At 38.4% G+C, this 26,710-nt stretch overlaps 1 protein-coding gene across 6 annotated transcripts in view; it reads left to right on the top strand.

Moving 5' to 3' along the window:
- The window catches only part of CHRDL1 (chordin like 1), a 138,051-nt gene extending 111,831 nt beyond the window's left edge, over nt 1-26,220 (top strand). For 4 of the 6 annotated variants that reach the window (XM_036226926.1, XM_036226925.1, XM_036226921.1 and 1 more), the window contains 5 exons: nt 4,336-4,504; nt 8,056-8,265; nt 15,995-16,162; nt 20,468-20,557; nt 23,861-26,220. In XM_036226926.1, the coding sequence (XP_036082819.1) occupies nt 4,336-4,504; nt 8,056-8,265; nt 15,995-16,162; nt 20,468-20,557; nt 23,861-23,991 (768 nt within the window). In that variant the 3' untranslated portion in view covers nt 23,992-26,220. The remainder of the gene's footprint in view (nt 1-4,335; nt 4,505-8,055; nt 8,266-15,994; nt 16,163-20,467; nt 20,558-23,860) is intronic. The other 2 variants (XM_036226923.1, XM_036226922.1) reach the window with 1 other exon arrangement.
- Nucleotides 26,221-26,710: the final 490 nt, after the last annotated feature.

The following is a 26,710-nucleotide window of genomic DNA, read 5'->3' as shown; positions in this document are numbered from 1 at the left end:
CTTATCTTTAGAAACAAACATTTGGGCCTAGTAGACCAATATGTCCAGATGGTTCCACTTTGTGATAAATATTTGCCTTTGTTCTAAAAGGGGTAGATATTTGGAATATGAGTTGAATAATCAATAGCATCTGGAGTAATGGAAAAGTAGTGCCTGGCACATAATAGGTGCCCAATAAATACATGTTGAATGAATGAGTATGGAAGATGGAATGAAATGTTGTGATTTGGGGATAGAGGGAGCTTTTCATTAATGTTAATGCCCATGAATTTGTCCCAAATCAAAGAGAAATTCTTCAAACTTGATTATTCTTGACCAGCCAAAAATCAGAAGGTAGGAGAATCTTTTCTGACTGTCCTTTGCAGCGCAACTTTCTGCATGGGAGGAAAAAAAAAGGCTGTCCTAAAAACAAATTTCCAATTTAGTAGAATTTCTCTTAGTAGACTGCTTAAATGTAGAGGGAACTATCAAAACCTCAGTTCAACAAAAATACAGCTGATTGGTTTATTTTGCCAAGTGGGCTGAAAACCATCAGTTTATCAAGTTTTACTGAGTGCACAGGAAGATAGAACCAGTAGTTCAATTATGACCTCTTTGTGAAAACCTAAAATGATTTTTCGATTTCTGGATCATAATTTCACATGAACTGGTCCAAGTACCATCATGGGGAATATGCATATGTGTGTTGGGGGTATATGTGAGGAAGGGAAAGTAGGTGCAGGGTGGAAAGCCAAAACATGAAAGTAAGCATAATTTTATTTTGGACAAAAGCCAAACTCTGATTTTCCCCCAATAGATTACTCAGAGATTTACAAATAATATGGGAGAGATTAAAATCCATGTCTCATTCACTTTGTCAGAACAATTTTGGGAAGGAAACTGGCCTTTCTCCTAGACAGGGATAGTCCTGGTTACTATTGATGAAGATATCATGTGCTCATGGCTGTGTGATTTAGAAAACATTCCAAAGATTTTTTTTAAATAAATGTTTTATCTTGTGGTAACTCTAGATTCACTTGCAATTGTTAGAGATAACACAGAGAGATCACATGTGCCCTTTACCCAGTTTTCCCCAATGGTGACACCTGATAAAACTCTGGAACAATATTTTAACCATGAAATCAATAGCAGAACTTTTCTGTCTCTGCCAATAAAACCCTTATATATTAGACCTTAGAACAAATAAGGAAGAAATTCCTAGGGAACTGCTGCAATGGTGGGGATTTTTCAATACTAGGAAAGAACTGTGTAAGAGCCACCTCAAAAGCCTGTAATATTTATTAGTCCTTCAAGTCAGTAAATCACATAATACTAAAATATCGAGTAGAAAAAAACAATGCATAGCTATATGGTTATTTTTACCTAACTAGTTTTTTTGTTATTTATTTGTTATTGAGGCAACATTGGTAAATAACATTATAGAAATTTTAAGTGTACAACAGTATAAATTCAATGTCGTATGGATTATAGCGTGCTCACCATCAAAAATATAGTTTCCATCTGTCATCATGTATTTGATCCCTTTTACCCACTTTGCCCTCCTCCCACTCCCCTTCCCCTCTGGTAACCACCATTCTGTTGTCTATCTATGAGCTTGATTTGTTTTGTTTTGTTTGTTACTTTTTTTGTTTTATATTCCACATGAGTGAAATGAAATCATTTGGTTTTTGTCAATTTTGACCTGCTCTCTCAAGCGGCCTATTCATAGTTGTTTTTTTTTTAAGCTCCAGTTTCATTTAAAGCTCCAAGGTATTAATGCCTTTTTCATCTTTGCTGTAAGTTATAAGGTCAGAATGGTCCCTGGTAAGTCTCTTTGTTTAGGGGAACAATTCTAAAAAAGCTATTATACTTAAATGAAAATCACACATCACCATCCCCACTCCCAAACTGAAACAGGAGACCCTTGGCTTAAAATTAAAGTCTATTAAAGAGTGCATAAAAATCCTGATACCTAGGTCTCACCCCAGACCAAGTTCATCAGATCCCCTGGGGGTGGGACCCAGGCATCAGTATTTTCACAGCTCCCCAGATGATTCTGTGTGCAGCCAAGGTGGAGGCCAGTGGCACGTGTGAACACTATAGCAGATTTCTATATTGGAAAGAAGTTTTCTTTGAAGATGTTTTTAGCCAAATATTTGTGGATCAGTGAGCTTGACCAGATATATATTATCTCTCCCACTTTCTCCTCCTCTTCTTCCTCTTCTTCCTCTCGTTCATCTTCCTCTCTCCCCCAACCCCTACTCTTACTCTCTTGCTAGCTCTAAAAACTCAGCCTTCATTGTCACACTGAATAAATCCCTTCACCTCCTTGGCCTCAGTTTCTCTGTCTGTAAAACTAAAGACATAAGATAAGGTTCTGAGGGCCTGACTGGTTTTTGATAAAAATCCCTGAGTTTTTTGTTTGTTTGTTTTGTCTTCAGTGATTTTTCACCCTTATCATATATCTAATGCCTGAGTCCTTGGTACCAAAGAACAGCTTTTCATTATGTGTTCATCCTCATAAATCAGAGAACTTCTTGTGCTTGCAGCTTATTCTAGGTCAGTGACCTTCCATCTCAAATTCTAGCACGGCCAAACTCCCTCCTTTTAGCACTAGTAGGACACCCACCAGCCAAACTGTCCTTTCTGTGTTTCTTTGGCAAAACTTTGCCAAACTCCCAAAAGGACAGAACAATCTGTAATCGCTTTTGAGGAATGTGAGTAATTATGGAAGAAAAAGACATATGAACTATTATGGAAATGAAAAATATTTGCACCAAGAATCCTGTGTGCATAATAGTTAATGGACATAAATTCTTATTTATGTGTATTTTTATAGCAATGCACTGGCATGGGCTCTTCTTAGATAGAGAGAATGATGTTCTCTTTTTCTTACTCCAGCTCTTCTCTCTCCTCTTCTCTTACCAAGGACCTCTCCTCAAGAAAAGAAGAATAATTTTCAAAGCTAAATTTGCAACATGTGTGTCTATGGAAATAACTATATTAAATGTTTTATGGGATGGTGGGGTAAGGGGACCCTATAACTACCTTCTCAATGTTCCCTGCTACTTATAACACTGAATATAAGGATCTACCTTGTCAAATGCCAGCAAAATAATTTTTTATTGGATCCCCTTCCTTTGCCCCTAACAATTGCCTCTAAATCACAGTGTTAATGGGCTTTATGCCTTAGGTTCTACTCTTCATTCATTCCATCCCCTATCCTCATTCTACCTCAGCTCCTGGCATAGGAGTAGATAACAGAATAGTGGATCCATCATGTTTCTTGACCCCTTGCTGAAAGAGCAATAATTAGATTATTCTAGAAGACTCTAAGCTTTCATTAGGGACCACAGCTTTCACTCATTCATTCATTCATTCAACAAGTTTTTGATGATCACCTTTCTAAATGCTAGACACTGTTTTAGGCACCAGAGATACAGCAGGGAACAAAATAAAGTCCTCTCCTCTGCAGAGCTGACATTCTAGTACTGTTTTGTACTGTCAGTTCTTCTATCTATGAAATGTCTATGACATCTATGCCCTGATCTATAATCTCATACCATTTGTTGTGTTTAGAGTCTCAGTACATTTATCTGAACTGTGTTTGACTCCCCTCTCTTCCTCTTATTCAATTTATCCTATGTATTCTCAGGGTTCAGTGCTTGGAAACACAGTTTTGATTATTACCATACTTGAAAAACATCCTTCGAAAAAGTCTACACTGTCACCTCTGTTGCCTACCAAATAGAATCTCACCCCTTAGAGTGCCATTTAAAATCCTCCACGATTTGGCTTCAACCCACTTTCAGATTATCTTTTGATTCTTCCCTTTTATGGACTCTATGTTCTCTGCTTCACCTTCTCAACTTATAAACCTCTGCCTGGAATATTCCTCACCAGCTCTGCCCATAAAATGTCTATCCACCCTTCATGACCCAGCTCACAAAGCCTCCCCAAGGAGAAGCTCTCTTTCTCATCCTAATTTGCACAGCATTTTATACTTCTCCTGTGGCCCTGTTGCATTCTGCCTTGGGTTGCAGGCTGCTACCTTAATTCTTAAATCTGAGTGTGAGAGTCTGAGGAGTAGGAAGGACACTTTACACTTTTTGCCTGTTTGCTCCCTCAGAAGTTTATAGGTGAATCTAGTCCAATCTTCTACAAGAAGAGAGAAACATCTCAGCATGTTGCCAGTGCTGTTTTACTTTACATCTCTTTTCTTTACTGGTGTGGATATGCAGTTCAGATCACAGCTCATCACTAAAAATCATCGAATGCTTTCTAATGTATGTAAGGTCATTTCTGCCTTCACACTGGTGGATTTGGGAAACTGAATTTGTCCTTCTCATTTTACAGAGGCATTCTTACCAACGCTCTCACTATGATCCTCCACCAAGCCGGCAAGCTGGAGGTCTGCTCCGCTTTCCTGGGGCCAGAAGTCACCGGGGAGCTCTTACGGATTCCCAGCAAGCCTCAGGCACCATCGTGCAGATTGTTATCAATAACAAGCACAAGCATGGACAGGGTAAGGAGTGTGTTCCTTTTGTATTGCATCCACTTCAGGGCTTCAGTAGCCCTGGTCTTCAGAGGGCTAGAGCTGGGAAAGTGCCCTGTCTCCCATGCATGTCTCATACATTCAATTTGGGTCACTCACCATAAAGTCTACAATGTATGGACTGGTGACTCCAGGAGACTCTGAAGATTTCTCTAAATACAGTCCAAAGAACATAGTTTATATTTCAGGTGTATTTGTCTTTCTTTAGGACAAGAGGCAAAAAATCAGTGACCCTAATACAGTCCCAAGCATTTTCTCAGTCGCCCACGGGGGTTGAAGGTCTTTCGGGAAATTCATTGGGTTTTTAACAAAATGAGAGGTTGTTTGTTTTCCAGTTAAGGTACCCAATATTCAAAGATATTCATTTACGAACACTTTTGAAGCTCTTATCCATACCTTAGAAATATTATTCTCACACCTCTGTGCACCCCAGATTATGTTGGGGCTTTTGTTAAAGGTACGCATTCTGGGCCCCACACTCAGAGATTCTACTTCATGTGAAGAGATTGTCCTTAGAAATGAATAATCCAGTGACAAATACAGAACCCCCCTGGCCAAACATCAGGAGGACTGATCAAGTTATCACCAACACACAGCCCACTAGGCTGACCAGCTGGCTGCAGCAGATACCCACACATGTCTGAGGCCTGTTCTTTCCTGTACATAGTTCTCTGGCCTCCACCCACCCCATTAGTGGGGGTATGGGGGGAGAGAAATTCAATCAAACAATTGACTGCTTTTTACTCTTTTAGGCATCGTGTCAACCAGCTCATCAGAGCATGAGCTCAGCTGGTTCCTTTTTATGAAATCATAAACATGTTTTGTTTCTTTTAAAGGAGAAACAAATCAAAGGCAGTTCTCTGAATGAGTTAAAAGTAATAAATTATTAAACCAAATGATTGAATAACATGGGCGAAAAAAAAATCCTTTACAAAGAACTCTTACTATAAATCTCAATAAAGCTAGTCAAGCCAAAACTAGTTGATCACATCTGTTACTAGTTAGATATAAATTTCAGATTACAGATAAAATTAAATTGCTTTAAAAACTAACAGGCTTAAAAGAAGAATGTTCAAAATAAAACTCTTAATAGAATATGGTGATGTATTAGAAGAATTGGAAATATTTACTATCGATCTGGGTTAGATTTGAAATTTATTTCTTTTAAATTCTAAGGCATTCTGATATGAATTTATGAAATGAGGAAGAGTTATGATGCAGTTTGATTTTCAATTCTAAATTGCCTCCAATAGATTCCATTTGTTCTGAAAGTATTTCAAAGCCTTAAAAATCCTAAATCCCATAATTTCTGCAGGCCTCTTTATTTTCAGGGCAGAGGCTCATCCCTTGATTTTTTCCATGTCTTACAAAACCCCCAGCTGGTTCACATTTATTCATTGCCCGCAATGATTTGGATGCAGTAGTTCTTTCCTGACCTTTCTATTATAGTTCACTGGAGAATCACTTATCCCCACTCCCAACTCCCAGTGCCCCAGTGGATGATTCAGAATCATCCTGAGAATTTATTGGTGAGGAGAAGGCTGCATTTCCCTCTAGAGAATTTACCTCACCCTGTTTCACTTGAGACCATAGCCTCTCATTCAGCTTAGATTATTACCTTAGTCTAGACATTTAGGGGCAAGAGAACCTAGCTATAATGCTAGGAATCCTTCTTGCCATTTTTTGTTTTCTTTTCTTTTTTAGCTCCCTTGCTACTGATGTGCTCTTTCTAATCTTTTGTACCATGCTAGAGTCAAAGAAGAGAAATAACAGAACTCCACCATTTTGAACTTGAGTCCAGCCTAAATTTTTTTCAAACAGACTATGTACCCACCTGACCACATTGTCTAGAATGTAGTTTCATTGTCTGGGGAAAAGAGAGAAGAGGTGAGGGCAGAAGAGAGAACACATCTTCCCTGACTCGTCATGTAATTCTGTTCACAGCCCTGAGCCTCACACTTCAGATGTCAAGACCCAAATACTGTAAGGTTGAGAGCTTCTCTGATTTAGGTTCTTAGGTTCTTGGAAATATTTACATGGACTGACTTGTTAGAGTACTTAGCACTCTAACAGCTCTTGTAAAGGACAGGAAAAGGCAGCCAGCATCATCTGTATCTCCTGTAACACTGTGAATTTGATGAGAAAGAAATAGCCCAATGGTTTATCCTTCTGAAGCTACTACTGTCTTGCAGCCAAATCAGTCAATTCCTAGGAATGCCCAATGTAGGGATATTTCTCCCACCCTAGTCCTGCCGTAAGTGATACAACCCACCCTAGAGATGTTGATTGCGATGCTGACAAGTCTTCCCGGGTTTGATGAGGTGATGAGAGTGAGAAACACACCCAGTTGTAGTCATGGCTTGAAATCTTCAAAATGCGTCAGCACTTTCAAAAAGGGAGACAACTCATTTTCAGACCTCCTGCATTTGCAGCCCTATGAACTTCGCATTCTGGAGACTAGATCCAAGCCTTATAGTAGGTTATATACACTTTTCTGTTGGTGTTCATGGAAGGATGTTCCTATGGCCCCTTCCCTTCACAGGCCCCTCAGCTTGCAGCCCAGATTCTTCCTCTTGCAAGGCCCCTCAGAAAACATGGAGCCAGTGATTTCACTTCTCATTCAACAAATGTGAGACCACCAAAGGATATCTGTAGGACAGGCAGTGATTCACTGTAGCCAAACCTCTGCAGCCACTATTAGGTGAGGGACATAGGACACTGTCTCAAGAGTAGAGGAAAAAAAGGCTACCTACTTACTTGGGTGGTGTGGGTACTTTTTCTCTCAATTTTATCTTAGCATTTTCCTTCCCATGCCAGAGAGTAGGCCAGCACCATTAAGCTCCATGCCCATCTGTGTTGGTGGATCAGAGTCTCACAGCGTTTGATGCTCTGAATGAATTTGCTTCAGGGCCTGGAAAAAAATGGCCCTTTGGGAATAGCAATAATTTTCACATCTAGCTTCCCTAAGTAGCAAATTTTTATGGGAAATCTTTATGCCAAGAAGCATATCCACTTGGGCCATACAAATCTTTTATGGAATTGCAGGTGTTATTACTACATTCTACTAGAAGTTCTTTATCAAGATACCCTGGACAGATAGAACTCCGCTTTCATGTGTTATTCTTTTCTTCACTTGAGAAAAAAATATATATGTGTGTGTGTATGTATATATATACATATATACGTGTGTGTGTATATGTGTGTGTGTGTGTGTATATATATATATATATATATATATATATATATATATATAGAGAGAGAGAGAGAGAGAGAGAGAGAGAGAGAGAGAGACTTCTAGGCACTTGTGAGCATCCAGAGGCCACTGCTGAAGCACCTGGATAGGTAGAACAAGGCCCAAGCTGTTTTAGGGGTTAGAAGAGGCCGCCTTGTAAATGTATCTCCATTGCCATGTAGAAAACAAAGGATACTTTATGTTTTAAAGGTGTTAAGTCTTGGGGTCTGGGCACAGAGGCACATTTCAGCTATCTAGCGTTAATTTTCACTCATATGTTCTCTTACAGTGTGTGTTTCCAATGGAAAGACCTATTCCCATGGCGAGTCCTGGCACCCAAACCTTCGGGCATTTGGCATTGTGGAGTGTGTGCTGTGTACTTGTAATGTCACCAAACAAGAGTGTAAGAAAATCCACTGCCCCAACCGATACCCCTGCAAATATCCTCAAAAAATAGATGGAAAATGCTGCAAGGTGTGTCCAGGTAAAAAGGCAAAAGGTGTGTTGGTTAGAAACCTTGCCTTTGATTGACTAAGATTCCCACATAGTCATTCTCAATGTTTTCTTCAGCATCGGAAACATAATCAACCTGTGATATCATTGTAATGATAATAGTTTCACCAATAATGAATCTTATTCTCTCCTTTCTTAAAGGGCTGATAAGATGGTTGCTTGGAAGAAATTTACTAAGAAACAGACTGGGGATTTGCTTGTGTCAGCGATACCTTTGGCTCCATGTAGTCCTAAGTGCCAAACTTAAGCCTTGGTTTTATAAATAGTAGAGAAATTAGCTTATGATGATGATGATTAGGAAGAACAATAGCAACTTTCATTTCTATCACTATTTAACTAATTAAATCACAATCACATCCAATACCCTTTTGAGATAAGACGAGACAGATGAGGTATTGTAAAAGGAGAGTACATTCTGGTCTTGATATAAGTTTCTGTGTAACCTTGGAAATGTGCTAAATCTGCTATGGGCCTCATCTGCCTCATCTGTGCAATGAAAAGTTCAGAGTTGATCTCCAAGCTCCCCTCCAAGACTAAAATCCTATCATGATATTATTATTTCACCATTTAAGAAAACTTAGATGTATAAAGTAGAATGACTTGCCCAGAGTCACACAAATAGATCATAAAACCAAGGCCTGGACTCCAGGTCACATCCAGCCCATTGTCTTTTCCAGGCCAGTAGAAAATATTAACTGATAAAAAGGGCAAATTAATTTTTTAAATGGAGCTAGATAAAAATATAGTTTATAGTATTGGGGTTGACAGGGTATAATTGATAATCAGGTATTCTAGCCCTGGCTCTGCCACTGGTTTCCTGTGTGACCTAGAACAAGTCATTTCACCTCTCTGAGCCTCAGTTTCCTCTGCAAAACTAGAGTTAGAGTAGATTATTTCTTAGGGTCCTTCAACATTCTAAGAGTGAATGAATTAGTCACTTCCAAGGACATGAATTTATCTTTTCTTATGCCTACTTGCAAAGCATTTTTGTAAAGACAGTTGAAAAAACATTTTTAAATGTAGGAATAGAGCTCATTTATTCCTTGAATTTAGGCAACTCATGAGATGCAGGCAAATGTGAACTTATTTAATATATATATTTTTGAGCATTTCATGTAGGTCAATGGTTCTCAAACTTGTCTGCACTTTGGAACCCTCAGAGAACTTCTAAAAAATACCTGTATCCCATCTGCAGAGATTATGATTTAATTGATATAAGGTGTGGCTTGTGTTTAGGAATATTTAAAAGACCCCCAGGTGATAGTAATTTGCAGACAAGTTTGGGAACTCCTGCTGTGGGCCCAGAATGGTTTATGGTCTTGTTACTCAAAGTGTGGTTTGTGGACCAGCAGCACCTAGAAGCTAGTTAGAAATGCAGACACTTAGGTTTCACCTTGGACCTACTGTACCAGAATCTACACTTTAACAGGACACCCCCCCCAGTTGATTCTAGTGCACATTAAACTTTGAGAAACATGTATTAATGGTACAAACAAAAACTTAACATAATGGCCCTCATATTTCAGAGTAAATAGGTGGCAAGATATGGATAGGAAGGACAGGAGCTATCCGATCTGAAATAGAGAATTGGGTCATTAAAACTGGTGAGGAGATGTGCTCATTAGGGATAGAGAGAGAGAGAGAGAGCACATTTTGAGGTTGATATGGACATGGGGGACACCCAACCACAATGACCTTTTATAACTTCCAAGTCTATGATCTTACTGGATCCTCAAACCGTTTGGCGTCACTTAGGAGTAATTCAACCAACACAGCTTTCCCTTAGGTTAAGGGTCTAATGCTTGTAGTCATTTAAATACTACAACATGATAATTTCATATGGAACTAATATTACCTAAACTACCCCAAGTAAGGTAAATTCTCCCACTATATAATATTCTAATTTCAATCTCAAATCTTCAGACCAAATCTCCTTTCACTCTGCCCTTAAAATTTTATTGATGTAAATGATTCAAATAAGTGAAATGATCAAAAAAGTATGACACAGAACAGGCATTGCCTTTTAAATAATTAACTTCTCATATTGGTAATGCATATTAAAATCTTTATTTTCCATACTCCTTGGCTCAGTAGTTCCACTCCTAGGAATTCTAAGAAAGTAATAAGAGGCATACACAGATATACAAACAAGGATTTTTGCTGCATGCTGTTCAAAATAGTAAAAAGTTGTAAACAAATTGAAAGTCCACTAACATGGAATTGATTAAATAAATTATGGTGTATCTGTACTGTGGCATAATACATCACCATTAAAAATCATTGTAGACCAAGATTTAATGGTACAGAAAGATGTTTGCAATACATTTCTTAAGTTCAAAGAACAAGCTGCAGAACAATATGTATGATTTAAATTTCTGTTAAAAAAATAATTTATAATACATTTAAACCAAAGAAGATAGAAAGGGCATATAGCAGAATGTTAACAGCGGCTATCTTGAAGTGACTGAAATATGGGCAATTTTTATATTCTTCTTTTAGTTTATTTGTATTTTCTAAATTTTCAATGTGTACTACTTTTGTAATTAGAAAAAATAACAAAAGTTATTATTTTAAAAACTACTCTTCAAAATTGGGTTGAAATCATAACAACCATATTCTCTGACTATAATGCCTTGAAGCTAGAGATCAACTGTATAAAGAAAGCAGGAAGAACCACAAATACATGGAGATTAAACAACATACTACTGAAAAATAACTGGATCAGAGAAGAAAGAAAAAGAAAGATCAGAGATACATAGAAATGAATGATAATGATAGTACAGCATATAAAACTTTTGGGACATGGCAAAAGCAGTCATAAGAGGAAAGGTCATATCATTGCAGGCCTATCTCAAGACACAAGAATGAGCCTAAATAAAAAAAAACCTAATGATTCATCTCAAAAAACTAGAAAAGGAAGAACAAATAAAGCCTAAAGTCAGTAGAAGGAAAGAAATAAACAAAATTATAGTAGAATTAAATGAAATTGAAAACAACAACAACAAAACAATAGAAAAGAATAAATGTAACAAAGAGCTGGTTCTTTGAGAAGGTTGATAAAATTGACAAACCCCTGGGTAGACTCACTAAAGAAAAAAGAGAAAGTACAAAAATAAATAAAATCAGGCACAAACTGGTAAAATATGACAGACACTGGTAAAATATGACAGGCACAAACTGGTAAAATATGACAGAAACTGGTAAAATATGACAGACACTGCAGAAGTACAATGGATCATGCAAGAATACTATGAAAATGTATATAACACCAAATTTAATAACCTAGAAGAAATGGACCAGTACTTAGAAAAATACAACCTTCCTAGACTTAATCAAGAACTGGAGAATCTAAATAGACAGATCAGCAGTATGGAAATTGAAACAATCATCAAAAAAACTACCAAAAAGGAAAAGTCCAGGACCAGATGGCTTCACCACTGAACTCTACCAAACATTCAAAGATTTAATACTTATTGTCCTCATAATCTTCCAAAAAAAATCAAAGTGGAAGCAATACTTCTCAACTCGTTTTATGAGGCCAAAATTGCTATGATACCAAAACCTGGCAAAGATAACACTCAAAAAGAAAATTACAGACCAATATCTCTCATGGACACAAATGCAAAAATCCTAAATAAGATACTAGCAAACCGAATACAGCAACATATTAAAAAGATTATACACCATGATCAAGTAGGCTTCATCCCAGAGTCACATGGATGTTCAACATAAGCAAATTGATTAATGAGATACACCACATAAACAAATTAAAAAATAAGAATCATATGATCACATTAATAGATGCAGAAAAATCCTTTTAAAAATACAGCATCCATTTATGATCAAAACACTTAACAAAATCGGTATAGAAGGAAAGTATCTTAACATAATAAAGGCCATCTATGACAAACCCTCAGCCAGCATTAATGGTGAAAAGCTAAAATCCTTCCTAGATCATCGACAAGTCAAGGCTGTCCATTATCGCCGCTGTTATTCAATATAATATTGGAGGTCCTAGCGAGTGAAATTAGGCAAGAGAAAGATATAAAGGCATCTAAACAGGAAATTAAGAAGTCAAACTGTCACTATTTGTGGATGACATGATTCTCTAGAAAACCCTAAAGACTTCACAAGAACACTACTAGAAACGATGAGCAAATAAAGTACATTTTCTGGATACAAAATCGATATTCAAAAATCCATAGTGTTTATATTCTAATAACGAAGTGTCAGAATAAGAAGTTAAAAAAATAATTCCTTTTGCAAATGCAATGAAAAGAATAAAATACCTAGGAATCTAACGAAACATGTGAAGGACATATATAATAAAAACTGTAAGACCCTATTAAAAGAAATCAAAGAAGATACAAAGAAATGGAAAGATATTCTGTGTTCTTGGATTGGAAGAATAAACATAATTAAAATGACATTATTACCTAAAGTATTATACAGATTTAAGGCAATTGCCATTAAAATCCCATCAGCATTTTTTAAAGAAATAAAAATCATCAGATTTGTATGGAAGCACAAAAGACCCTGAATCGTCAAAGCCATCCTGAGAAAAGAGAACGAGCCTGGAGGCATCACTCTGCTTGACTTCAGATTATACTATAAAGCGACAATAATCAAAACTGCATGGTATTGCCAGAAAAACAGACACACAGACCAGTGTAACAGAATTGAGAATCCAGAGGTAAACTGATATTTATGTGGGAAAATAATTTTCTAAATAAAGGCCAAAAACATACAGTGGAGAAAGGAAAGCCTCTTCAACAAATGGTGCTGGGAAAACTGGAAAGTCACCTGCAAAAGAATCAAACTAGACTGTTGTCTATCACCACACACCAAAAGTAACTCAAAATGAATTAAGGACCTGAATATAAGACCTGAAACTATAAAATTCATAAAAGAAAACATAGGAACTAAACTCAGGGATCTTGGACTTAAAGAGGATTTTATGAATTTGACCTCAAAAGCAAGGGAAGTAAAAGCTAAAATAAGTGAATGGGACTACATAAAACTAAAAAGTTTCTGCTCAACAAAAGAAATAGTTAACAAGGTAAAGAGACGACCATCCAAATGGGAAAATATATTTGCAAGCAATGCCGTCGATAAGGGCCTAATATCCAGAATATACGAAGAACTCATATGACTCAATAACAACAAAAATCAAATGATCCAATCAAAAACTGGTCAGAGGATTTGAACAGACATTTCTCCCTAGAGGACATAGAAACGGCCAACAAATATTTGAAAAGATGCTCAACATCACTAGCTAGTAGCAAAATTCAAATCAAAACCATAGTGACATACCATCTCACACCTGTTAGCATAGCAGTTATCAACAGAACAAATAACAAGTGTTGGAGAAAATGTGGAGAAAAAGGAACCCTCATATATTGCTGGCGAGACTGCAAATTGGTACAGCCACCATGGAAAACAGTATGGAATTTCCTCAAAAAACTAAGACTTGATCTACCATATGATCTAGCAATCTCTTTACTGGGTAATTACCTCAAAGACTTGAAACCCCATATCCTAAAAGATATTTTCACACCAATGTTCATAGCAGCATTATTCATTGCACCAAGGCATGGAGGCAACTGAAGCATCCCACAACAGACAATTAGATAAAGATTCTTTGGCACATATATACAATGAAATATTACTCATCCATAAGAACAGATGAAATACTGCCATTTGTAACAACATGGATGGGCCTTGAGATAATCATGCTACACTAATTAAGCCAGACAGAACAAGTTTAAAACTATATGATATTACTTATATGTGGGATATAAACTTAAAAGCAACAAATGAATAAGACAAACAAACAGAGATTCATGGACATGGGCAATAGACTAGTGGTTACCTGAGGATGGGGGAAAGGGTGAAGGAGGTGAGAGGTGAGAGTAGATGAGTTAAAGGATGTCAAATATGTGGTGACAAAGAAATCTAACTATTGTCGCTAAACACAAAATGCTATACACACACACACATATGCCTTACTGTTTAATTGCACACCTGAAACTTACTGGATTTCATTAACCAATGTTGACATAATGAAAATAAAATAAATTTTAAAAGCTGCCCTCCATAATTTTAGTTGGCAACATATTGAAGAGTATGATTGACTAAAAGTGTTTCTTTTAAAAATCTACTTTCCCACCCTGCTCAGGTGTGTGGAGATTGAAGACTTAATAGACAATATGGAAGGAGAAATTGTCTTTCTCATTCTGTGTTCAGTGAGCAAGACATGGGTGTGCATATTGAATGAGTCCTGATAGTCACATTACCTAATAAGAGTGACTGTCCACAGAGGCCAGGGCACCTGTTCTAAGTACTCAGCAACTTCAGAGCATCAGAGGGCATGCACTTCTTCATGCATTCAATCTGGAAATATGTATTATGTATCTACTGTGTGCAAGACAGATAAAGGCTACTTACCAGCATAGTCCTTACATTCTTGTAGGAGAAGAAAGACAATAAACATAAATCGATATGGTAATTTTAGATTGTAATGAGTTTTGTGAATCAAAAAATAGAATTAGGTGATGGTGAATGCAGGGTGGCACATCCGAAAGAATGGTGAGGGAAGGCTTCCCTGAACGATAGCCCTGAGCAATTTGAAGTTGTAAGAAATGGGAAGATCATGTCATCACCAGCCTCTAAGAAAATAACACATGATGAAGGAAAAGGGAAAAAAGAATAAGGAGGGGAAAAGGTAGATGGAAAAAAGAACAATAAATTCAGTTATTCATGTTGAAAATGGAAAAGAGACAAATAAAATTTACAGATGATCCAACCAAAAGTTTTATTTTAACAAATGATTGCAGGCTTTTCCAGTAACAAACTAGGGCCAAAATAGAGAATGAATTTTACCTCTCTTTCTTGCCTTTTCTCTGGTATAGGCTGGCATTGCCTTGCATATCACTGGCCACCTACAGGGTTGTATAGGCCTTCAACTTCCTGAATGTTCCCCAGCTCACCTCTCACCCCACTGCACCACCCTAATACCTAGAATTCCTATTATTGCACACTCCTTTTGGGTTAGAGCATAAAAAGCCTCCATTAAGACTTAAAAGATTCCTAGGCTAGGCTAATATGTCCCCTTCATCAGTGATCACCACTTCCACAAGGAAATGGTTTCTTAATTTCTTAGTTCTGGAGGGCTCAGGACAGTAGCATTCTCCCGGAAAGTGAGAATGGCCAGAAATGACTTCAACATGACATGGTTACCTGGAAGTGATGTCAAGGAGCTTAACCAAGGCCCTCTGTCAGCCCATTCCTAGGGTCTCTGTTGGTAATAGTGAGCTAGACAGACCATGATCCTAACTCAGCATGGAAAAATCCTATGTCCCCTTCAGTACCTAGGAGATCCATACCTGGCCACATTTTTCTTCCTCATTAAGGTCCACTTGTGTGCTAGTGGGTAGATCCACTTTAGTTTGTGGGCCAGTGTTCTACAAAACTATGGATGTTGTCATGTGGACTTAAAAATCATGTGTTCCTTTGTAAGATTCGATGGCTGTTACAGGGGCAGTCTAAGCTGAGCCAGTAAAATATGGGTTGAATTTTATCTCCATAAAAATGTTCCTGTTGATCATCTAATTTTATAAGTAGGATGTGTTACAAACGATGAGATACATAAATGCAGGAGTTTGCTTTTAGTTTTGGAAAACCATGACAAAACTCTACTTGATTTCTGATTCTAGAAGAACTACCAGGCCAAAGCTTTGACAGCAAAGGCTACATTTGTGGAGAAGAAACAATGCCTGTGTATGAGTCTGTGTTTATGGATGATGGAGAGACCACCAGAAAAATAGCACTGGAGACAGAGAGACCACCTCAGGTAGAGGTCCACGTTTGGACCATTCGAAAGGGTGAGCAAAATGACATTCCTTTTTTGTTATTTTTTTTTTGTAAAGGGGACATTGGGAAGAAGAGGAAAATTCACATTGATTTTGCTTCAACCTGTCCCTCTGTTTTGGTAAGGAGATTTCCTGATTGCTTAGAAACTAACACATGACTAACACGGTTATTATGGCCTTTAAATTTAACCTTGGCTAAAAAGATGTATTGACTCTTGGGGTTTGTTGTATTTCTCATGCAAACAAGGATAGAAGAGTGGTTCTCAACACTGGCCACACATTAGAGTCATCTAGGATTAGATGATGATGATGATGATGATTATCAAATGTGTGAACCTACCCCCAGAGATTCTTACTAATTGGTTGGGAGTAGGGCCTGGGCTTAAGTGTTTTTAGTATATAGCCAGGGTTGCAAATTATCAAAGTATAGTCTACCATTTTTTCCAATATAAAACTCCACAAACATGAAAATCCATTCATTCAACGGGAAGCAAAGTTTATTAAATCATGCCATGTACTCTAGGGTAAGACAAATTTAAAACATCATCCCTGCCCTCAAGATTGTAGTGTAACTGGAGCAACAGTCCCAGTCAAGATGCTTAATACCTTTTTTTAATTTTATTTTAATTAGTTTCAAGTAACAGTACATTAAACATCTATATAGTTCATAAAACAATCCCCGCAATTGCTCCCTCCCTCCCCTGACCCCCCACCTAGGCAACGTATTAATGCTAACTGCATTTCCTGTGTCATGCTCCCCATCCCCATGGCCATCCATCAACTACTAATTTGTACTGCTTTAACCCTTCATCCCATTCTCCCAGCCCTCCAAATTCCCCTCCTCTCTGTCCATCACCAAATTCTCCACTATATTTGTGAGTCTGCTTTTGATTAGTTTGTTCTTTTTATTCCTCAAATTCTGTACATAAGTGAAATCATATAGTGTTTATCTTTATCTGACTTAAATACCTTCTATGTCCATCAAAGCAATATCTTTTCCATCCCCTTCCTTTTCATATGCAATAGTCTAGTTTTCTTATCCTTTTAGCCACTCTATCTTTTGGTTGGAGCACTTAATTCTTCTCCATTGAAGGGACTTATTGATAGGAATGTAGTTGTTTCCAGTTTTTATTCCTGTTTTTGATACATGTTTTTTCTTCTTAAAGAAGTCCCTCCAACATTTCCTGTAATAATGTGGTGATAAATTCCTTGAGCTTATTTTTGTCTGGGAAGCTCTTTATATGTCTGTCCTTCAACTCTAAATGATAGCTTTGCTGGATAAATTATTCTTGGTTGTAGATTCTGGGCCTTTATCCTGTCGAATATTTTTTGCCATGCCCCTTCTGTCCTGCATAGTTTCTTTTGAGAAATCAGCTGCCAGTCTTATGGGTGTTCCTTTATAAGTAACTATCTGTTTTTCTCTTGCTACTTTAAATATTCTTTCTTTGTATTTAACCTTTGGCATTTTAATTATGATGTGTCTTGGTGTGGGCTTCTTTGAATTTTGGAATTCGCTGAGCTTCTTGGGCTTTTATGTCCATTTCCTTCACCAGGTTAGGGAAGTTTTCCATCATTATTTCTTCAAACGGCCATTCAACATCTTGATTTTCTTCTGTTACGCCAATCGGATGGATATTTGGACTCTTAATAGTGTCCCATATGCTCCTTAAATTATTTTTATAGTCTTGGCATCTTATCTCTTGCCATTCTGATTGTGCGTCCTTGGCTTTCCAGTCCTTTAGATAAGGCATTTGATCCTTTTCTTTATTCACTTTGTTTATTCCATTTAATATACTTCTCATCTCAAATAATGTGTTCTCCATTTCAGACTGATTCCATTTTATAATTTCCATTTACATTTTTATGTTTTTTTAAATCTCTTTGTTGGAGTTCTCTACAATTCCCAAAAGTTCATTGAGCATCTTTACAACCAGTGTTTTGAACTCTGCATGTTAGATTACTTGACTCCATTACATCTGGATCTCTGTTCTGTTCTCTTATATGGTTTCTGCTTCTTTGTCTTCCCATTTTGGCTGCCATTCTATGTTTGTTTCTATGTACTAAGCAAAGCCTCTAAGTCTCCCAGTCTTATTAATGTGTATTTGTGAAGTGTCCAGTGGCACAGTCCTGAGGGAGTTCAGCTGCAAGCCAAACAGAGTTCAAGCCTATACCCCTCTGGAGCTACTTGTTAAGATTCAGCAAGCAATCCACAGATGCTGTACTTACAGTTGCCTCAAAAGCCACACTAGAAACTAAGACCAGCTGCCTCCAGTGTGAGTCTAGGTGCTACTCAACAAGGAGCTCCTGACTCTCTGAGGATACACCTGGATGTGGCTTGGGTGGAGTCGTGAGTTGGGAGAAGCAGGATTTAAGGGAATCCTCTGGGCGGAGCGACCTCTATTATCCAGTTTGATGATGTCATGGCTATGACGGTGCTGTGTTCACACAGTGGTAGTGGGGAAGGCTCAACTGGCAACAGTGGATACTGCTGACACTTCTGTACAGAGCGAGTCTCACTCATCCTTCATTCCAACAATGTCTCCCTATAAGTCCCTGGTGCCCCCTGCACACAGCCAAATTGGCACTGTTTCTCAGAGTGAGCAGGTCTGTCCCCACAAACATCTGCTTGTGGACACAGCCCCTTTAAGAGGCTTCCACCGCTTCCGCTACTACATCCTCCATCTCACTCAGCTGCTCGGGACCAGGCAGCCTGCTTCCTCGCCCCGTGTTGCAGGGTGCTTTCTTGGATTTCTCCCTAGTTGTACGGCTTGTTTATCCCAGGCAATTTTTCTTGCTGCTGCTCCTTATTTCTGTCACAACTTTGATTTGGTCACCAGAGAGATGAGCGTAGCCTCTATCATCTACGCCATTTTTTTCTCCTCCTAATTCCTTTTTTGATTACTTACATTAACTGCCATAGCAAGTCACATTGTGCTCATTGTAATCCTATAGCTAGTCAAACCATCCCATAGATAAAAGGTGAGTGCTGATCTAGTCTGGCCAAGTTTCCTAGGAATTCAAGTGTAGAAGTGAGATTTCAATTGGAAAATCATGCACATTTTTTTTCTACTGGTATCTGCATAAGGCTTGTGAGTGCTCAAACATTAGTATGTTTCAGCATCATGCAAGTAGGTGGTTTAAAATGCAGCTACCTGGCCCCATCCAAGAGATGCAAATTCAGTAGGCCTTGGGTAGGTTCTAAACTTCTGCATTTTTAACAAATAGCCAGATGATTCTAATGAAGGTGGCACTTGGGCCATAGTTTGAGAAACAACTGTTCTAGTATTTGTGGGGCTTTTTTCTCTCCCCTTTCACAGCCATCTTTCTTTCTGGAAAGAATGATTTCTTCCCTACTCCTTAAAAAGTATTCTAGAACACACATATATTTCTCATTCACGTTTATTTTTCTCTACACCTAGGAATGTTGATTTTCTTTCTCTAACTCCCTGGTTCCTCTATAACTAGCCACCTAGGACTAAGTGCTGTTATGTTGGCTTCCCAGGCAGTGGGCCTGCTATTCATCATACTACATCTCTCACCCCACTAAGGTGTATGGATGTTTTTCAACTCACTAGTGTAGAATCTAAATAACCTTGTTTATAGTGCTGGGCAATCAAGATTCATTCATGGTGGGAACTAAAAAAAACAAGGCTTCATTTATGTTGCTCCCTGTAGACCTCTTGAAGATTAGTTAAGTGGGGTGGTAACATGTTGTTACTTAACTGCAAGGCAGTTTTCAGTTGTTTACATGTTATTTTGATAAAAGCTCTTCAGGCAAGGTTGAGAGTGTGGAGCCCCCTTATTTTAATTCTCCATTAAGAGAGGTAAAATAACTGCAAATGTTTCTCAAAAGAAAATATGTTTTTTGGTGAGTTCAAGAACAGGAATGGCTTCTCCATTTCCACAAACAACCTGTCTCTAATCCCCCTGCTGTCTCTAGCTGCTTAGCCAGGAAGGCAGCCCTGTGGTTTGGTGGGTATATATCTACCCAGACTCGGGGCAAGGGCAGAATTTCTACTACTACCCTTGGCTGCAGAAGCTCCAACCAGCACCCATGTTTGATTCCATGTGGCTTTCCCTAGGAGCGGGTCCCATGGTCAGCAGCACTATCTCCCTATCCAGTGAGCCAAGAAAACAAATGGAGTCAATGATAACCCTTGAGCTATCCAAGTTCCTGGTTAAGCATAGTATACAGCCAAGCTCAATACTCCTAAGCCCCAGTAATGAGATGATATGCTCAGCTCAAGCAGAAAAAGAGGCTAGTGGTTCCAGATAGAGAACACCTGACCACCTGCCCTACTTTTTGCTTTGCCCCAGGCATCCTTCAGCACTTCCATATTGAGAAGATCTCCAAGAAGATGTTTGAAGAGTTCCATCATTTTAAGCTGGTTACCAGGACAACCCTGAGTAAGTGGTACCTCTTTCTTTACTCCTCCCTGGAAATCACATCCAGTTTTCAACGGAGCATAGCCCCAAACAAAGTTTCTCTGTGTTCTCAATGAACATTAGCGATGCTTGCAATCAGCATTGGAGGATGTTCTATTTCTCTTCCAGTGACTTTGCATGGAATATTGTGTTTGCATGTGAATTGAAAAGCCTGGACCAAGTAAATACAAATCTAGATGTCATCCTAGCATAAGCTACCTCAGGTCAAGGTTTCCTGAATACTTTAATGAAACTGCTAACCCCGGAGTCTCAATGAGATCAGAGAAAGCTCACAAGATTCCAGGTCTGATATATTTGTGGAGACCTAACATCTAGTAGGACATGTCCTCTGGTGGTGGGGATGAGAAAGAAAATGAATACATATCATTTCCTGTATGGCTCTTTGGAACTGCCGCTGGGCGGTCATCTTCTTTACAAGCATTCAGGTACTCGGGCATACTTACAGCTTTCCCCCTTTCTACGTGAGATAGAGCCTAGGGACTAGATACTTTTAGGCACTTGGGGGAGTGGGGTGCACTTCTGAAAGTGTAAAAGACAGAATTTCTATCCACAGGGAATTCTAATAGGCAAGACAAAACATGAAAATGCCTTAACCGTGAATTAGTATACTTCTGAGGAGTTATATACCTAAGTGCTCAGGGGAATCTGCAAAGAACAATTAGATGAGAGCCAGGTAGGCTTAGTCAGGAAAGGCTTCAGGGAGGAGGTGTGTTTTAAAAGAGAAGGGTGTGACTGTTCAACAGGTCAAGAAATCAGGGAGAGAGTACAGTCTAGGAGAAGACTCAGACAGGACCAAATAAGAGGTGTGTGTGAAGAACAATTGCAAAAACCACATGGGGTTCATAGAAAGATGAGAGGAGTTTGATGTAGGAAGTAGTCAGAGGGCATGAAAGAAGCCTATGAGAAGTTCAGATATAAAGCAGGTAGCATTTGTAGTTGCTTTACCCTCACAGTGTGGTGATAGCAAAATGGTGCTTTGGAAAGATGTCTCCTGGCTGTCAGATGGGTTTATTAAGCACCTTCTTTGATAAAAACAGATCTTGTAGAGCCCAATATGCATGCTAAGAAGTTGGGCTTCATCTCCAGACTAGAGAACCCCAGTTAAGGTTTTAAGCAAGTGAAGGATGTGTTCGCATCTGTTTCATTTATTTGTTTGTTTATTTGTTTGTTTGTTTTAGAATGAGGTGCTTGCTGTGTGGGGACTGAAAGGTAGACTATTAGTGAAAGGGCTGATGATAATTTGAATTAGGATGTAATTATACTGTGTTAAGTAGGTTAGACAGGGAGGAGAGATCACTGTGAGACACACTCTGAGGTTAAATTATCAAGAACAGTATCAAAGAGAGAAATGGGTTTGGAATGACTCTAATATTAATAACTTTATAGAATGAGTGAATAGTAATGCCATTCACCAATGGGAAACTGGAGAATAAGCAGGAATTGGTAAAATTTTTAAAAATAGTTTCTTTTGGAACATCTTTACCTTAAGATGCTTAAGAGCCATCTGAGCAGAATTATCCAATACGCAGCTGGAAATATAGTTGATGAGGTCAGTTGTTTGTTCTTTAGGAGACCAATAGACAATAAACTGTGTAGTAGGAGAATTCAAATGGAAGAGGTAGGAGTCTTTACATATGAGTAAGGAATAAAGGAGGCAGAGTCTAGGGTCCCAGGGTCTATGATGTGACTTTCGAAATTACCAATTAATGTCAAAGAACATATTTTTGTTCATACTGTGAAAAAGATACTGCTAGGTACCAGGGGACTTGAAAGATTATTTAAACAAACTTTCCATTTATAACAGGTTGTATTTGGGGTGTATAATGGAAATAGATAGCATGTGCTTCAAACTGTTTGCAGCTGAAGGAAATGAGTAATGAGGCAATGCCCTGGGGACAAAGAAGGACAAGCCTGACCCCTTTTCATAATGTGTCCCTCAGATCCTGGCACACAGTAGGGCTTCAGTAAAAGCTGATTTCTTTCCCAGCCCTTCTCACTTTTCCCTTCTACTTTGCCATTGAGTTGGACAAAATAGGGAAATAGGTATAGAGGAATTGAATCTATAAAAAGGGTGGGGGTCATGTTCTAATGTAGCTAATGAAAAAAAAAAGAACAGGTTCAACATAGGTTCTGGATTGAGAGGAGCTTGTTAACTTTGGACTAGTAGTCCTCCGGGTATAATATCATGAGCACAAGAATAAAAAAAAAAGACTGAAGAAGTTATCCAGAGTGGGAAGTTTGTTATGAAGAATATTTGACAGGGCAAGATGATAGATAGCAGGAGAAGGAAGAAGATCTTGCCAATCAAGGACCAGGGCAGTTGGAAAAAAAATGGGTCAGAGCTCTAGGATGATTTCTAGTGTGCAGCACAGAATGTGCACTCAAAAATGTTTGCTCAATTAGCATGATATAATAGGGGATAGAAGAGTTGGCAAGGCCACTTTGGAAGTGTGTACAGTTGCATGGAGGGAGAGGAGGAAACAGGGAATGGAAGGGACACAGGCATGTTTACCTAGAGTAGAAAGGAGTCACATGCAGGATGTGAGAATGGAGCTCTATAAGCAACCATAAGAGGCAGTAATGTAATGGCTATGTGTAGAGCCAAAGGGAAGATGGAGTAATCAGGGGGATTGTTTTGTAAACTATATAAATGTCTAACCAATGTATTGTATACTTGAAACTAATAATAAGATATTTTTTTAAAAAAAGAAGCCATAGGAGGGGATTGAGGGGTGCTAAAGGAGGGGTAAGGACAGCCTGCAGGCATAGAAGAAAGCAGAGATGAGCACTTTTTAACAAAGGGTGGCGGGAATAGAGAAAAGAGCAGTAAATTATCAAGTAACCCAAACCAATATTTGGGCCCCAGATAGTAAGCAAAGCCCCAGTAATTGACCAGATAGTGTTTTCCAAACTACCTATTTGACCTGGTGCAAAGTGAGCCACCTAAATAATAATAATCTGAATAGTGGAGCATTTTTTAAATGCTAAATGTACTGTAAAAATTCAAATAGTATTTACATTTTACTCTTGAGTCAGTTATGTATTATTCTCGGAATTCTTACAAATGATGTGTGTTGAAATGAAAACTCCATGGCCCATTTTTCATATCTGCCCCCAGAAAAATATTTTGGGGACCTGACATTTGTATCCCGGCTCACCTGGTTGGGCTGTGCATGAATTGGAAAAAATTGGGAATATTGGTTATACTGCTAATTGGCTCTGCACACCTCTTACATCACTGGATCACTTATGTTTTCCTTTTAGGTCAGTGGAAGATATTCACTGAAGGAGAAGCTCAAATCAGCCAGATGTGTTCAAGTCGTGTGTGCAGAACAGAGCTTGAAGATTTGGTCAAGGTTTTGTACCTGGAAAGGTCTGAAAAGGGCCACTGTTAAGATGAGACAGACAGTAAAGCAAGAAAACTCAAGCTGCAGCTGGACTGCAGGCTTATTTTGCTTAAGTCAACAGTGTCCTAAAAACCAAACTCAAATGCAGTTAATTGTTCATACCATGCACAGCATAACTTGCTCTTTTATGTGGAGTTGTGTGTCAGCCCTTAAACTTCTCCTCTAAAGAGAATAGAAGAGTCTTGGATTATTTGTGGGAGGAAGAGGGACAGAACACCGTAACTGTTTGTAGGAGAATCACACTTCTTTACAGGTTAAAGAGTAAACAAAACCCCAGGGTTTCTATCTAGAAAGTTATTCCAATGAAAGAAAGAGAAGGGAATTGCTTCTTAGTCGGAGTTCTGTAGTACAGAGAAAATGTTTGTATGAAATTATACTCTTTGAATTTTAGAATGTCTTGTGTTTTAAAAAAAAAATTAATTACCCCCTCTACACACACACACACACACACACACATTAAGCCTTCATTTCGATGCAAGGCCACTGTAGACTCTCCCCTCCTTTCCCTGGCATGGTTCCCAAGTAGCTGGTAGTTGTTAGTACTCAGGAGGATAAATAAGGAACTGTGAGCAGAATGCTCTGCCCTTGGGTCTGTGGTGTGGTTGTTGAAGTCACTAACTATGGTGGCAGGGTGAGAAATAAAAACACCATTTCATGGCCCCATTCACTTAGAAGTGGTAAATAATTTTCCCCACTTCCCTTTTCCCCCTGAACATTTATGGAGCTTCCATAAAGAAATTAGAATTCAGTAAAATTCTCAGAAATAGAATCCACATATGACAAAATAATTGTTGAATAAAGGAGTTGATAGACATCAACAAGGCCATCCTCGTGTTTTCAAGTCAATAAAACTCACTAAATAATAGTGCAATACTCACTAGTTTTATTGAGACCATAGTTCTCTAGTCCAAAAATTTAGGTTAAATGATTAAATTCTAGAAGCTACTTAAAGGGAAGTTTCCCTTCTCCAATTACAGGAGTTAATTTTTACTTTGCAAACAGGCTCAGTCCTCACGAACTTCTGAATGCCTGTTTTTCAATTAGGAGAATGGTTGCTTATTTGGGAGATGGGAATTCTGATACAGATCTTTATCTTAAACCTTCCTGTCATTCTCATCTCATCCATCAAGTATGGATTTGAATCATGGATCCTAGAGAAGCCAGCTCCAAAAAATGTCTTATTTGCAGCACAATACCAGAGCATAAATGATCCATTCTGAGGCCTGACTTTAGAAATTATCTTTGTGGAAAAACTATAAATTCTCCACAGCAAGGATGTGAAGCCTGCCTTTTAGATTTATCTTCTCTGATGGGTTATGAATGAACTCTCATGAGTACTTGAAAATATCAAGGACCCAGAAATCCCATATTACCCACTCAGTGACCATAGGCAAGAGGAACATTTTTTTTTCTTTAAGAGTATTTGAAACCTATAGAGAAAAATGTAAAAGGTCCAGTCTTTATGGCAACTTGGCATAAAGGAGTCTGTTCTCATAAAAGAGACACAGGGGCCTTGTGGCCAGGCCTTCATGGGATAAGCCTTTCACCAGCCCCTCACACACATTCTCCTCAAGAAAGGGAGGTCAGACATCCATGGCTGAAAGGCCACAGAGCATTATTGTGAAGAGAGTGTTAAGTAGCTGCTGCCTCCCTCCCAGAAGTGGCAGTATTTCCATAGTGTGGAAAGAAGTAACCAGATCCTGAAGCAAAGCCATGATTTCCCTTTCTTGATGATTCACCGCAAAGCCTTCCTACCCAGATTTTCTCTGAAAGCTTAACCTTCAGGGAACACCCAGAAAGCTTCCATAGATAGACTGCTGCCCCAAGGTAATGGGACACACCTTTACAAAGTACTGTGTGAAGGAAGAGCTGAGGACCTGTGCTGGGCCAACATAGAAACCTTCCAGTGTTTGGTAGTATGTAGGGAGTAGGACATAGGGAGAAGAGGCCAAGTGCCTATAGTTAGTAGAGAGGAGTGGATATGGTTCTTCTTGTATATTTATTTGTATCATAAACACGTGGAATAACAAAAACCATAAGCACCAGTTAGCAGTTATAGACACTTTATAGTTAACTCATGTAAACAAATAAGAATAACATAACAGTATTACCCTTTCACTCTTCTCACAGGACATGTACCTAAATATGGTACTTATTTATGTAGTCACTGTATTTCTGGATTTTTAAATTAATAAAAAAGTTAATTTTGAAAAATCACATGGATGAATGCTGTGTGAGTAATTGACTGTCTGGTCAATGCTGACCTTGGACTGGGTAATGGTAATGGGTAGTCGGACTACAACTGTGTTTGTCAGTTTCCTGAATTATAAAATGGGGATAATAGTGGTACTATTGCCCTTTACCTGCAATCTTAAATTGAGGTTTAATTCAGTCAATGAATGTAAAGTGATTAGAGTAGCATCTAGTTCATAGTGAGCATTCATTTATGACCATGGATGTTCAAGAATGGCATGACATTGAAAATGCCATTGGTTTTTGACTTCCCTTTAGGCCAAGACATTTAAAACAATGAGGACAGAAGGCCATTGACTTGGATTTCAAGAAGGCCTCAATTTTGGTCTGCTGCTCAGTGGCAAATTTGTATAGGAAACAGGGTAAGTTTTGTCACATATATTAATCCAAACTAAATTTCCTCAAATTCCTAATACAAGCTAGATTTGTGCTATCACAGAAGCAAAGATATAAG

This window comes from Rousettus aegyptiacus, unplaced genomic scaffold (assembly GCF_014176215.1).
Source record: "Rousettus aegyptiacus isolate mRouAeg1 unplaced genomic scaffold, mRouAeg1.p scaffold_m13_p_9, whole genome shotgun sequence".
Lineage (NCBI taxonomy): Eukaryota > Metazoa > Chordata > Mammalia > Chiroptera > Pteropodidae > Rousettus > Rousettus aegyptiacus.
This window is presented reverse-complemented; position numbering and strand designations above follow the sequence as displayed.